Raw genomic sequence first — 14,659 nt, 5'->3', positions numbered from 1 at the left:
TAACCACCACCTCACCCCATCCCTCAACTGTACACCTGCTGCAGTTTCTCCAAGAAGACAGCAGAGTAAAGGGCCTCCCTTAGGGAGGATGAGGGCAGGAGAGTGGAAAACACAGGAAGCATAGTTCATTTAAGCACAGTTATGCAGAAATACATTACAATATTATCCCAGAGTTATGCTACTTAGAAAATACTTTCTCCACTTCTAACCTTAGAAAACAAAACCAAGCTATTCCTAATTTTTCCCTAAATGACTCATTTTTCTTCCACAAAATGAGATTACAAGAAGAATCCTGTATTTAAAAAAAGGTCTTTATTTTAATCCTTCCTAGAGGAATACAGATTTGAATGAAATACATTCATTCCATAAATACATTAGCAGCAAAACCCTCCCACCAGAGTCCTCTCTTCTCCAGCCCAGAGGTTGCACCAAAGAGCAGGAGCATGTTCCATCAACCATCATTTCAAGGATGTGTCTGCTTCTTGCTAAAAGCAGGATATACATGTGAGACCAGGTGAAAGACCAGACGGATGGATGAATTAACTAAGCTGGGACCCTGAAAACACACCCATGTGGTGAACATTAAGCCTTCTATACCTTTGAAATCTGTTGGCACCCACCATGCGTAACTGAGGAGATCCTTCATCAGACAACTGAGAAGGTCTGACCCTGCAAATGCACCAATGTGATTGAAATCATTTGTCATTCTGAGTTGCCAACATTTAATGGTGTATTCTTTGTAGGATAGGCCAGATACAAAGGATCATTCCCTTCTTTCCATGATCCAAGGTACCACTTTGCCACCTGAGTCCACATGTGCTTGTTGACAGGAGACAACTAAGCAGGCATTATTTGACTCACTACACTTCCAGGTCCCCTTTTTCTAGAGGCTTTACTGGAGTCAGAGAGAGACATGTCTAAACCTACAAAGATTTTAAAGAACAATAACCATGTGTCTCAACCTGGCTTCCATCAAAGCTTTTTTTGAACAGTGGCCCTGGTGTCTCTCCTTTTCTTTCATCCACCATTGCCTGTTGCCTGGCTGGTCCTTTTTTCATCTACCCTCTAGGCATCTGCTGAAATCTTGGGAAGCAAGATCTACCCTAAACTCCCAAGTAGCCAAGAGAGATTAAGGCAGGTGGTGCTTAAACTTGTCAGCTGAAGTCAAAGTAACAAGCTTACATTGCTGTGTTCCAATCCATCTGAGATGACTTGAGTCACAACAGTCTACATAAAACACAGCTCCAGAACCACTATTAGCAATCGGGATGACTATGAGGCAGGGACCAAGTTTAGAATGCTACCACGTCATAGGGCTGGGAGGAAAATGCAACAATGAAAGAATTTAAAATAAATCTCATTTGTTTGGGCAGAGGATAGCTCTGACTCAGGTATAAATGCATCACCTAGTTCATTGTATAAATAAGGAACAGACTTCAAAAGCTAACACTTTCCTCCTCATACAGCACTTAAAATTAGGTTCCCTGCTCTCTTTTCCCCATCTGTTCTAAAGTGTTTTCATTAGGATATTCTTCTATAAGTGCTTTATCCGCCTCCATTCAGTTTGCTTTGACTGTTGACAGGAAGAAAATCAGAAACCATTATATATAAAAATCACCAAAGTGGGTAACTGGTTGTATATGTTTTTCCCTTTTGCCTTTTCCATCCAAAATAGTTGGCTTTTATTTATGTGCTGAGAGAGACTCATCTGCTGAATACACAGCATTGTTAATCCGACAGTCTTCTGTCCCCACAGAGTCTGCTAGTTCTTCCTCTTCTGAGTCATCCTCTTCTTCCTCTTCTTGTGCTGATGAACTGGAAGTGGGACCTTTGCAGGTTTTCAGGTGGCGGGTGAGATGATATTTGGTAAGATAAGCCTTTGTACATTTTTCACAGACATAATCCCGTTTTCCTTCGTGAGAATTAAGATGTTTCTTCAAGTGATTTGTTCTCAAGAACAGCTTATCACACTTGGGACACTTGATCTGGCGTTCTCTAAGAGGAACACAAGAAAAAAAACATTAGATTTGGGGTTACAAATGATAAGTAAGGCACACACTTATTTTTGACAACCTCAGGTCTTTGTCAGAGGAGCTCTCTCTCTCTAGAATCAGACCTTTTTTTTTTTTTTTTTTTAAAGTAGGCTTCATGCCCAGTATGGAGCCGAATGGGAGCTTGAATACATGACCCTGAGGATCAAGACCTGAACTGAGATCAAGTCAGATGCTTAACTGACTGAGCAACCTAGGCTCCCCTCAATTCAGACTTTTTTTTATAGGACATAAAAGCATTTATCTCCTTAAACATGCGAGAGGAATTTCTCCTGCATTTGGCTTTAGGGCTATAGCTGGGCTTTTTCCCAAGCGGATAAACAAAATGAATTTCAATACTACTATACCATTTTGAAATGTCAAAAGGTAAAAAAACAAACATCTCAAAATCTTACCTATGATCTCCATAGGACACACAGTCTCATTCAAAAATATTTTGAGTGAGGGCACCTGCATGGCAGTCAGTTAAGCATCCGACTCTTGATTTTGGCTAAGGTCATGATCTCAGGGTCATAGGACTGAACCCCATGTCTGACTCTATGCTCAGTGGGGAGTCTGTTTGAGATTTTCTCTGCCCTTCCCCACACTGCTCTTTGTCTCTCTAAAATAAATAAATCGGGATCCCTGGGTGGCGCAGCGGTTTGGCGCCTGCCTTTGGCCCAGGGCGCGATCCTGGAGACCCAGGATCGAATCCCACATCAGGCTCCCGGTGCATGGAGCCTGCTTCTCCCTCTGCCTATGTCTCTGCCTCTCTCTCTCTCTCTCTGTGACTATCATAAATTAAAAAAAATAATAAAATTAAATTAAAAAAAATAAATAAATAAAATAAATAAATCTTAAAAAAATATTTTGAGTGAATAGTGTTTTTAAAAGATTTTATTCATTCATTCATTCATTCATTCATTCATTCATTCATTCATGAGACACACACAGAAAGAGAGGCAGAGACATAGGCAGAGGCAGAGGGAGAAGCAGGCTCCATGCAGGAACCCCGACGTGGCACTTGAACCTGGGTCTCCAGGATCACACCCTGGGCTGAAGGCAGACGCTTAACCGCTGAGCCACCCAGGCGTCCCTGAAGAGTGCTTTTTAATTATGAATGACTTACACATTAGGTTAAAGCCTTGATAGTCTAAAATCTCTTTACCCCATGGGAGTTTGGCAAAGAGGGTTACGATGTTTCATCGTTGTGACAAAAAGTCCAGATCCACATTTAAGAGAATTGTTTTCATTGGTGAATACCTGATAAAGCCAATTCTCAACCCCAATGGAGAGAAACAATTATACCGCTAACCTCAAAATAATTTATTTTGCATTATGCTGTGAAATGGCTATAGAAAATTCAAGTGCAAATTTAGGCATCACTTGAAAGAAGAGAAAGTCAAGGTCAAAGAAGAAAATAATGGGCAGCCCTGGTGGCTCAGCAGTTTAGTGCCACTTCCAGCCCACAGCGTGATCCTGAAGACCAGGGATCGAGTCCCATGTCAGGCTCCCTGCATGGAGCCTGCTTCTCCCTCTGCCTGTGTCTCTGTCTCTCTCTCGAATAAATAAATAAAATTAAAAAAAAAGAAGAAGAAAATAACTCCATTCGTTAAGCACAGGATAGATCATATCTGGAATACTACGCTCACTTCTGGGTACCAAATCTGAAATCAGGTGGTAAGAGGGAAAGCTGCAGAAATTAGGGACATGAAGCCTGATGAAAAGAAGGCTTAAAGGGAACATGATAGCAATTCATAAGTATGAAACGCTATGAGTTTAAGATACATTAAACTTACATGCATCATTCTAGAGGCATGTGTAGAATGAATGGATAGAGCTTGACATAAGCTGATTCAAGCAAATTTTTTCTTCAAAACTAAATCAGTTGTGTGGTATTCTAGAAGAAACTATACAACCACTTGACAGAGATACTATAGAAACAAGTCTTTCATTTGAGGTACTCAGTAACTCCTAACCCTAGCTGGACAAGAGTCATTTGGGGAGCCTTTAAAAAATACCAAGGCCAGGGCTATACCCCTAACCAGCTAAATTAGAATCTCTGGAGGTAGGGCTCTGGCACCAATTGTTTTCCACATTTTTCAAGGGATTATTATAAGCAGTGCCATAGGTTGAATGTGTGCCACACTCCCCAACAAATTCACATGTTGCAGACCTAAACCACAACATCATGAGATTTAGAAGTGGGGCCTATGGGAAGTACTTAGATTTAGATAAAGTCATTAAGACTGACCCCCCACCCCCCCAATATGGGATAAGTGTCACAAGAAAAGGCAGACAGACCAGAACTCACCTGCTCTCTCCCCATGTAGGGACACAGAAAGAAAGTAGCTATCTGCAAGCTAGGAAGGCGGCCCTCATCAGAATCCAATCATACTAACACCCTGACCTTGGATTTCCAATCTCCAAAACGTATTTTGTTATGGTAGCTCAAGCTGACTAACATAATCAGCTGGACTAAATGATCCCAGAGAGCTCTTTCACCTCTAATGATATACAATTCTATATAGTATTTTAAAATTCGTACATTTAACTTTTAAATTTTTACACTAATAATGAAGCTACTTCATGAAGACTTTAAAAAGTCACTTTAGGAATTACAAATGTAGATCCAAACTTCTTGGATGTTTTAGTGTTTCAGATTGCATTTTTAAAAGACTGATTTATTTACTTGAGAGAAAGAGAGTAGCACACAAGAGCAGGGAGAGGGACAGAGGGAGAGGAGGAAGGAGAGAAGCAGACACCCCGCTGAGTGGGCAGCCCCAAGTAGTGCTCGCCATGACCCATGAGATCATCATCTGAGTCGAAACCAAGAGTTGGATGCTCAACCAACTGAGCCAACTAATGCATTCCTTAGGTTGCATTTGATTAAGAATCAGACAAAAGAGCTAAAATCAAAGCGAAGTACTTAACTAAACCTTACAATAATATCAAGTTTCCATTGAACATGACTTTCTAAACACTACCCCCATAATACAAGCTAATGTCTTCTCCCTCTTCTAACATTTGCTAAATAAAAGCTCAGGACCACAAAATGTTCTTTTCTCTTTACCACTATATAACTAACACAGCCCATTTAATTACACTTGGATTCATGCAATAAATTCTTCATGGATCTCCCAATGTGACCTTCTCCTTCAATCATCCTGTCCTGCTGCCAGAGTAATCTTTATAAAATGGACATCTCACCATGACATCCCCTTCCTTAAACTCCTTCAATATTTGTACAAGAGTGTGAATACACTTAACATTATTGAACAGTATATTTAAAAATTGCTAAGACAATGAGGTATCTGGGTGGCTCTTGATTTCAGCTCAGGTCATGATCTCAGGGTTGGGAGATGGAGCCCCACGTTGAGCTCTGTGCTAGGTGTGGAGCCTGCTTGAGAATCTCTCTTTGCCCTTCCCTCCACCCACCTCCCCATCTCTAAAAATAAATAAATAAAATTTAGAAATGATTAAGATGGTAAATTTTATGTTATGTTTTTTTTTTTTTTTTTTTTTTTTACCATAATTAACATACACAGCCACCAGAGTACCTGCTACATGGGGAGGGAAAATCTTTCAGGGGCTCCCCATTATTTCTAGAATGAAACTTAAGTTTCCTAGTTGGATAAAAGATTCAGGACTTCGGGATCCCTGGGTGGCGCAGCGGTTTGGCGCCTGCCTTTGGCCCAGGGCGCGATCCTGGAGACCTGGGATCGAGTCCCACGTCGGGCTCCCAGTGCATGGAGCTTGCTTCTTCCTCTGCCTATGTCTCTGTCTCTCTCTCTCTCTCTCTGTGTGACTATCATAAATAAATAAATTAATTAATTAATTAAAAAAAGAAAAGATTCAGGACTTCACTGTCACCTCTCTCTCCATCGTTTGCACATGCACACTATGCTCTAAACTGTAAAGAACCACTTGTGCTCCACAGTCCTTATGTTTCTTTCTATTTTTTTCTTATGTGTGTTTCTAAATAGGTCTAGAATACTATTCCCACTCCTTACCCTTTTTTGCCTCCCTGAATAATTCTAATTTATCTTCCTTAATACTTAGCTCAAAAAAAAAAAAAAAAAAAAAAACTTAGCTCAGACTACCAGGAAGCTTTTCCAGGACACCCTGGCCAGGTCTGTGACGCTCTTGGCACAACCTCTCAGGATCCAATGCTCACTCTAATTGTAACATGGTATGGTAGCGCTTTACTGTTCTGCCTCTCTTATCAGACTTTGACCTCTTTAAAGACAAGATTCATATCTTTTCATTTCTATATTTTTGCCACTTGGCATAATGCTGGGCATCAAGGAGGTACTTAAAAACTATTTGTTAAACTAAATGAGATTATATGTTGGAAAAAAAATACAGAGAGAAGTGAAAAGAAGAAGAATAAAGCAAACAAAAGAAATATTCCAGGATAAAACCAAAAACTTAAAGATTTCCAACCTCTGCTTTGCTCAGAATGAACACAGGAAGTGGCTACCAGGGTGCAAAGGCGGAGAAGATGATGAGTCAGCACTGGCAAGCACTCAAGTTTACCAACCTAGAAAGCACAGTGGTTGTGGGTAACTTACTGTGTGTGGATGAGCACATGCTGCTTGAGGTCCTGCCTCCGCATAAACAACTTGTCACAGTAATCACACTTGAGATTCTTCTCACCCGTATGGATAACCATGTGGGACTCTAGGTGAGCCTTCTGGGTGAAAGACTTGTCACACAAAGTACATCTGTAGTTCTTCTGACCTGCACATTAATCCAAATTGCCATACTGTGAATAAATCAATCACTAGCATTCTCAAGGTGAACAAACACATGTATGGGTATGTGGCAGAGGCAGGATTGAAACAGAACTGATAATTGGCACATCACTTTCTAGGGCTATCTATCTATCTAGAACCAGTCAGAGAAAACAAATTTATGTTCTTCAACAAAAGCCAGTGAAGCTAATAAATCTGACCTCCTTCTAGGACCACTTAACTAAATATCTATACATATTCTTTTAGTGTTTATAGCTCATGATATAAAATTTAAAAAAAAATTACTTCTAATCCTAGCAACCAACCTAATTCAATTATGTTTTTAAAAACCTCATGAATTATATCATTTGTGTATAGAGCAAAACATACTATTACAACCTACATTTATTGTTATCTCTTTTTTTAACATACAACCTCATAAACCAGAGATGAAATAAAATCTTCCTAAGAATGCAAAAATAAGATTACTCTAAGTCAGAGGTTAGCAAACCTTTTGTAAAGTGTAATCTGTATCTTAAGTTTTGTGGGCTACATAGTCTTCATTGTAACCAGTCTTAAATGCAAAAGGACAAGAAAGAATTTTACTTTCAAAGATTTGGAGAACCAATGACCCAGCCAAGAAGACTAAAATGTCATCAGTTATTTTGTAGTAAATGTATTTTAAAAATAAGTGCTAAAAGAAAGGGGTTAGCTTGCATGGAATCTGGTAAATGGAAACTCAAAAAACAAAATTTGGCAGTATTTACTGGACAATATTCACAGGAGAGAAATAGGCTCTGGCTGGTGACTCAGAATGAGCTCTCTGCAAGGCTCAGAATGTTTCTATAGCATTCCTTTTGCTTTCAGGCCAAACACATGCATCAACTTCCCGATTAAGTCCATTTTCCCGGTCACCTTCAAACCATGGTGGGGGCAGCACCTGGAATGTGAAACATCGTAATAACAGGAGCTAACACTCTCTGAGGAAGTGCAATTACCGCACCAAGACTTATCTATCACCCAATGAAGTCCTGCTGACAGCCAGATGGATTCATTTTCTCACGTATTAACTCCACCTGCAAGACTAGCTAGCTGCAATTTCTTTACTACCGCAATTTCTAATTGTTGCACAATTCCATTTTGATGGTCTAATTCAACTTACCTGTATGTATCTTGAGGTGGGTCCGCAGGTTGCTGGGATCACTAAAAGCCTTGCTACAGAAATCACACTTGTGGGGCTTCATACCCATGTGACCCATAAAGTGGACATGAAGTTTGGAAGGAGAGATAAAAGCCTGGGGGCACATTGAGCACTTCCACTTCCTTTCTTTGCTGTGGCTCGGCCCATGGCTGCTGCTGTGGCCCTGGCTATGAAGATGGGTATGGATGTGGCTGGTAAGGTGAGCTTTGAACTCTGTATAGGAACTGCATTCCTTGCCACAGTTACAGAGGTGCACATCTGGATGTTCAGGAGCACCTTCAAAACAAAAATGACTCAATGTCTCCTCGTACTTAAACTGTAAAACTCGTTCTTGATATTAATAACGCTGCTTACACTTCTCCGTTCTACCAAAATTTCCATCTTGCCCACTACCTGTAAAACTAAAATGTATAGTTTAATCCTCTATTCCCCGCATCGCACACAGCATGTTGGGCACAAAGGAAGATGATGATACATCTTTCCTAAGCAAAAACCTTTTTTTTTTGTAATACAAACTCCTAAACATAGCTTGTCATCATGACACAATGCAAAGAAAAAGACTATGCAGGTTAAGTCAATTAAAGGAACGTAATTACTGTTCTTTATGAACGTAAATTACAATGGTACTGGCTCAAAAAAAGTAGCCTCAGGAACTTCAAATACCCCAAATCAAAATTTTACCACAAAAGTAACTTTCACATGAATACTGCATGATCAATAACATTCAGTTTGTGAAGAACCTCACAGATTGTAACCTTCTAACACAGGGATAATATCCTGCTTTTATTTATACAAAGGTATATGATTTACTTCAGTGAACATGTAAGTCATTACCAAAACTACTACTGGTCCTCAGGGTGTTTTTACTATGCTAGATTCAGGAGAAACAAGTCTTATAGTAACTTACCAATCTGCTGAGCATAATCCCGGCTGTAATAAAAAAGCAGTTCATTTTCAGGAGGGATATCCTGTGAGGTGCAGAAATAGATTTTTCCATCATGGGGATAAGCCACCAAATTCTGCTCTTCCCGGTTCCTAAGTTATCACATTTAATAGATGAAGTATATTAATTTTGAGGTATATACTAAACACATCCTATCCCTAGAGCAAAATTCTATATGAAAACTTAGAGAACTATTTACTTTGGGTCATTTTTTCTAATTCTCTATCGTATTAGGAGGGACTTGTATAGAAGCAGAATTCTTTTTTCTGTACATCAGCTGATTCCCCTTTACAGTCAGAAACACTAGAGAACTTATCAACAGAAGAAAACTAAATAAAATTAAGTTTTAAAAAAGCAATATGACAAAAACACAGAGATAGGTAGCTGAATAATAATTAACTTACGGCCTAATGGTTGACCAACAGCAGATATAGAGAAAAGGTACCCACTTACAAATTCAATGAAGACCCTATTACTCCCTATTGCACTGGTAGATTAAACTATTTTTAAAAAGGATAGCTTTTTCTGTTTTGATTTATAATTACCATTAGTCAACAACTACTGGAGTAAAGAAGGTAAGAAGTCTTGTTCAGACATCAGTATAATCTGGAATCTTTGGCTCTGCTCTATTTTATGCAAAGCTTCCTATTAAAAATATCCAAATCGTAACTATCTCTTCATCCAAGACTACTCTTACCTGGCTTTACGCACAAACATCATCCAATTACATTCATTTTCATCAGTTGTGATGATGCAGAATTCTAGGACACCATTGTGGTATATCTGCCAACAAAAGGCAAACGTACATGTCAAATGAACTGACAGGCAATACAAAGTGCTACTGAAGTTAGGCTGGCAACAGTTTCATTTACTCCACAGTAGGCTACAGCTTTCCTAGTCAGTGCAGAACTCCATGGTTGCCTTCTTACACATTTGTCATTTCACCCAGCCCCCATTTCCAGCAATGTAATAAAGACCACTAGAGACCAACAGTTAGTGCTCGAGGTACAAAATGACCCTGATCTTAATTATTCACATTTTGGCTTGACTGGAAAAAACAAAAACAGTCAACTTGTTTTCATCACCTACCACTTGGTGATAATGAGTGACTAAAGAGACATTAAGGTCATAGAACCATCTCTTCTCATTCTTCTTCTAATGGACCTAGCATTCTTCTGTGTTTTTTTTGGATACCAAAACTCATGTCCCCAATGCTGGCAGCACCTTACCTTTCCAATGATCACAAGATCAACTTTCTTCTCACTTCAATTTTGCAGACATCATTTCCAATCTACTAACTACAAGTGACTCTACATAAATGTGTTATACGAATAGCTATTTACATTAAAACCTTGCATTTGGGATCCCTGGATGGCGCAGCGGTTTAGCGCCTGCCTTTGGCCTAGGGCGCGATCCTGGAGACCCAGGATTGAATCCCACGTCGGGCTCCCGGTGCATGGAGCCTGCTTCTCCCTCGGCCTAGGTCTCTGCCTCTCTCCTCTCTCTCTCTCTCTCTATCATAAATAAATAAAAATTTTTAAAAAATAAAAAATAAAAAATAAAATATAAAACCTTGCATTTTCCTGAAATTTTACCATTAGAAAACTAGAAAAATGATCCAGGGCACCTGGGTGGCTCAGTCAATTAAGTATCTGCCTTCAGCTCAGGTCATGATCCCAGGGTCTTGGGATCAAGCCCCGCATCAGGCTCCCTGCTCAACAGGGAGTCTGCTTCTCCCTCTCCCCACAGCTTGTGCTCACTGGCTCTCTCGCTCTCTCTCAAAATCAAGTAAAATCTTTAAAAAAGAAAACTAAAGAAATGATCTTAGCTTCCAATCCCAGAACTGTTTGCCAACCTATTTGAGGAATGTTTTGATTACAAAATAAGACTTTCATCATATAAACAAAGTCCATGTCCTCAGCTGCCTCAAAAAATCAAAATGAGGAATCGCTGGATTATCTAACAAAAGGAAGACTAAAAGCAGTTTCTTTTCTAAGTTTAGTAGCTGGTGTTTTGCTAAATATTAGAATTTGGCTACAAAGAACAGAAAGGATATAATGTTAAATAAATGCCAGGTGAATGACACCATAGAAATTTAGCCAGTTTTGCTTTTACATCACTTTTAACTACCTCACTATAATAAAAACATCCAAAAGCCAGAGAAAAGCTTCATGAACACTGACCTTCCAGATATGGTTGACTGCCTTGTCTGTCCATTCTGCTACTTCCATGGAGTGGCTCTGTTGGCCAATTAAAGGCCCAAAGCAAGTCCGCACGGGAATGGTTTCTCCAGTCCACACTCCTATCAGTGAAAAGACATCAACTACCCAATCAATGATTAAGCATCTAACAGGATACACAAGACAGAGTGGCTTAGCTCATTTAAAGAATCTTAATATTCAGTGAACCTAAGAACTATGGCTTAGTTGTATGTATGTATGACTGTGATGTAGCTACAGTCTTATGGGTTCTATCCCATAAATACAGAAAATGTAATGATCAGATTAAATGGGGCTCAGAAGAAATGCACAGAGTTAAGGAACACATGGATGGCTCAGTGGTTGAGTGTCTGCCTTCAGCTCAGGGCATGATCCCAGTCTGGGAATCGAGTCCTGCATTGGGCTCCCCAAAAGGAGCCTGCTTCTGCCTCTGCCTGTATCTCTGCCTCTCTCTGTGTCTCTCATGGGAAAAAAAAAAAAAGAAAAAAGAAAAGTGCAGAGTAAGAAGCAGTATCAGAAATCCCTAAACCCTTGGGACGCATGAATGGCTCAGTGGTTGAGTGTCTGCCTTCGGCTCAGGGCTTGATCCTGGAGTCCAGGGATCAAGTCCCGTGTTGGGCTCCCTGCATGGAGCCTGCTTCTCCCTCTGCCTATGTCTCTGCCTCTCTCTCTGGTCCCTCATGAATAAATAAAATCTTTTAAAAAAAAAAAAGAAAGAAAGAAAGAAATACCTAAACCCAGTGTTACACAGAAGGAACCAAATCAAGTCCCTCCAAGTGTTATTTCAGAGTTAATACATAAAAAAGGCTTATAGGATGTAACTCAATTATAAAAATATAATTACTACAGAGTAAATCAAACTTCAAGCATCTGTGCTTAAAGCATTGCTCAATATTATCTAAGCTATTTTAATGTTTTCAACTGACTCATACCCAAACCACAGCTGAAAAAATAATAAACCCAGCTTAATATCGACAAAGAAATGGCACAGTAATTCAGAAACGATTGTAAATTTAAATCTGGATAACCAAACTCTGGCAGTCTATGTTTCTTATTCCTTTTTCCTAAGGAGTATTAGACAACCCTTTTGTGACAAAGCGTTATCAGTGATGAATTCTCTGATAAAAGAAACAAGTTTCAAGGACTGTTTTGTCATAATCATTAGAGAATAATACAGCCAAGAATAGAAGTCTTCAGACTCAGGCCAAGATTTTCTCCTTTATTCATTTTTTTTTAAGATTTTATTTATTTATTCATTAAATTTATTTATGAATAAATAAATTTATTTAATTTATTTATTTCTCAATAAATTTTCAACTTGATTTATTGCTATCACTGGTCAAATGTTCCTAGAAAGATAAATCTTGAGCTGTCAATTGACTTTTGAATCAAGCACATATGAATCCACTTTTAGAACTCTCCCCTACAAAGGAAGAAGAGAAGAGATGGGGTTTTATGCTTCCAAGATTCTTACCAACTTCTGCTCCAACCACTGACTGGCGGAGGACAAGCTGCTTTGGGAGAGAAAGCCTTGCTCTGCTCTCTATTGGAGTGTCAGGAACAAAAGTCACTGGTCCATGATCGGGGCAGTCTGAGGGATAGGCTCGGTCACAGAGAGTGCACCCTGTGGGTAGGAAATTTGAGACACAGAAATGGCATTAGTTCAAGCAGCCTAAAGTACCACCTGCTTTCTTATTTAAATGCTAATTACTAAAGTGTAACTAGTAAGAAGCAAAGTTCTAGTAAAAATACTCTGTCAAAGAATCACTTTCTTACACTAAGATACATATCCCACTCTTAAATCTCTTTCCAGTAAGAGCAGATCAAATCTCACAGAACAATTTTACTGTTTCAGTCCAGAAGAGACTGATCAAAAAGTAACAGTATATTAATTCAAGAAAAAAAAAAGTACAGTGTTCTTGGGGCACCTGGGTGGCTCAAGTGTGGTTGAATGTCTGCCTTCAGCTCAGGTCACAATCCTGGGGTCCTGGGACTGAGTCCTGCATTGGGCTCCCATGGGGAGCCTGCTTCTCCCTCTATGTTTCTGCCTCTGTCTCTCATGAATAAATAAATAAAATCTTAAAAAAAGAGTAGTGTTCTTTACATTAAGTAAATACCTAATACTTTTAGATATGGTACCTAAAGTCCTAAGATTCCATTTCTACCAAACTATATGAGCAAATAGGAGTTGAAATGCCATCATACAAAGCCAAAACAGAGATGACAATATAGGTCAAGAGTCAGAGCTAGGGGGAATCCCTGGGTGGCTCAGCGGCTTAGCACCTGCCTTCGGCCCAGGGTGTGATCCTCAAGTCCTGGGATCGAGTCCCACATCGGGCTCCCTGCATGGAGCCTGCTTCTCCCTCTGCCTGTGTCTCTACCTCTGTGTCTCTCCTGCATAAATAAAATCTAAAGAGTCAGAGCTAGGTGCATGACTGCCAACTTTTGCTTCATTATGAACAAACTGGCTGCCCAGGTTTGATGACAGATTCTTAAGACAAAAAAAAAACAAAAAAACAAATGCTCTTAGGGACAGTAGGTAGTCATATTCTTGCAGTATTTAAGACTTTTAATTTCTTACTGTTCATATAGTCTTTCTTTTTGCATTGTCAGAAAGGGTCTGTCTTTATATATACTGCTGTCTATGGTTACTGTAACTTTTTTTTTTTTTAAGATTTTATTTATATCTTCATGAGAGACACAGAGACAGAGGCAGAGACACAGGCAGAGGGAGAAGCAGGCTCCACGCAGGGAGCCTGTAGTGGGACTCAATCCTGGGACTCCAGGATCACGCCCTGGGCTGAAGGCAGGTGCTAAACTGCTGAGCCACCCAGGGATCCCCTGGTTACTGTAACTTCACTTTTAGAAGCTCATGAGTATCCCTGTCCATAAATCTGCTTCATTTCTGTTAAGGAATAGCACACATGACCCTATCAGTCAATGATTATGTTCAAACTTTCCAAATTCATCCACAAAACAGATGGAATACATCAACCTCAGAACCAAAGACAACTAAGTATCTTTTTTTCCTAATTATTGAACATTTCTCATTAAATGACATAAAATATCAGTACATTTTCATATTTAGGCAAAGCAGAAATAGTATCTTACTTCAACCATTACTTGACTAAAAATACTTTGAATATCAGATTAGAGATCCCCTATACCTAGTGAGAACTGATTGTTCACTGCTCTTAATAAGAAACTATGCTAAATCTCCAAAGGAGATTCAGATTTCATACTGCAAAAAATGCTTTAAAGGTTTCTCGAAAATACACAAATGGCCAATTAGAACATGTAAAGGAAGAGGTTTGCCATCATTATCAATCTGATAATCCAAATCTAAAAAAAAAAAAAAACAAAAAAATCTAAACCACAATGAGATGCCACTTCACAGTTGGTAAGATGGATAACAGAAAAAGTGTTTAAAAGATGTGGAGAAACTGGAACGCTCACACATTGATGTTGAGAATTGAAAATGGTGCAATCACTTCAGAAAACTCTAACATTTCCTCAAAAAGTTAAATACA

General features: G+C 39.3%; 1 protein-coding gene across 4 annotated transcripts in view; it reads right to left on the bottom strand.

Moving 5' to 3' along the window:
* Nucleotides 1-290: 290 nt before the first annotated feature.
* The window catches only part of PRDM4 (PR/SET domain 4), a 28,032-nt gene continuing 13,663 nt past the window's right edge, over nucleotides 291-14,659 (bottom strand). For 2 of the 4 annotated variants that reach the window (XM_049115331.1, XM_025461676.3), the window contains exons 6-12: nucleotides 12,604-12,753; nucleotides 11,094-11,212; nucleotides 9,608-9,693; nucleotides 8,875-9,002; nucleotides 7,929-8,243; nucleotides 6,605-6,773; nucleotides 291-1,995 (exon numbers count right to left, since the gene is read on the bottom strand). In XM_049115331.1, coding sequence (XP_048971288.1) covers nucleotides 1,683-1,995; nucleotides 6,605-6,773; nucleotides 7,929-8,243; nucleotides 8,875-9,002; nucleotides 9,608-9,693; nucleotides 11,094-11,212; nucleotides 12,604-12,753 — 1,280 coding nt within the window. In that variant the 3' untranslated portion in view covers nucleotides 291-1,682. Of the gene's footprint in view, nucleotides 1,996-6,604; nucleotides 6,774-7,533; nucleotides 7,707-7,928; nucleotides 8,244-8,874; nucleotides 9,003-9,607; nucleotides 9,694-11,093; nucleotides 11,213-12,603; nucleotides 12,754-14,659 lie in introns of those variants that run through there. The other 2 variants (XR_007413484.1, XM_049115332.1) reach the window with 2 other exon arrangements.

The sequence above is a fragment of the Canis lupus genome, chromosome 10 (assembly GCF_003254725.2).
Source record: "Canis lupus dingo isolate Sandy chromosome 10, ASM325472v2, whole genome shotgun sequence".
NCBI lineage: Eukaryota > Metazoa > Chordata > Mammalia > Carnivora > Canidae > Canis > Canis lupus.
The sequence above is the reverse complement of the archived record's forward strand: the minus strand, read 5'-3'. Positions and strand labels throughout refer to the sequence as shown.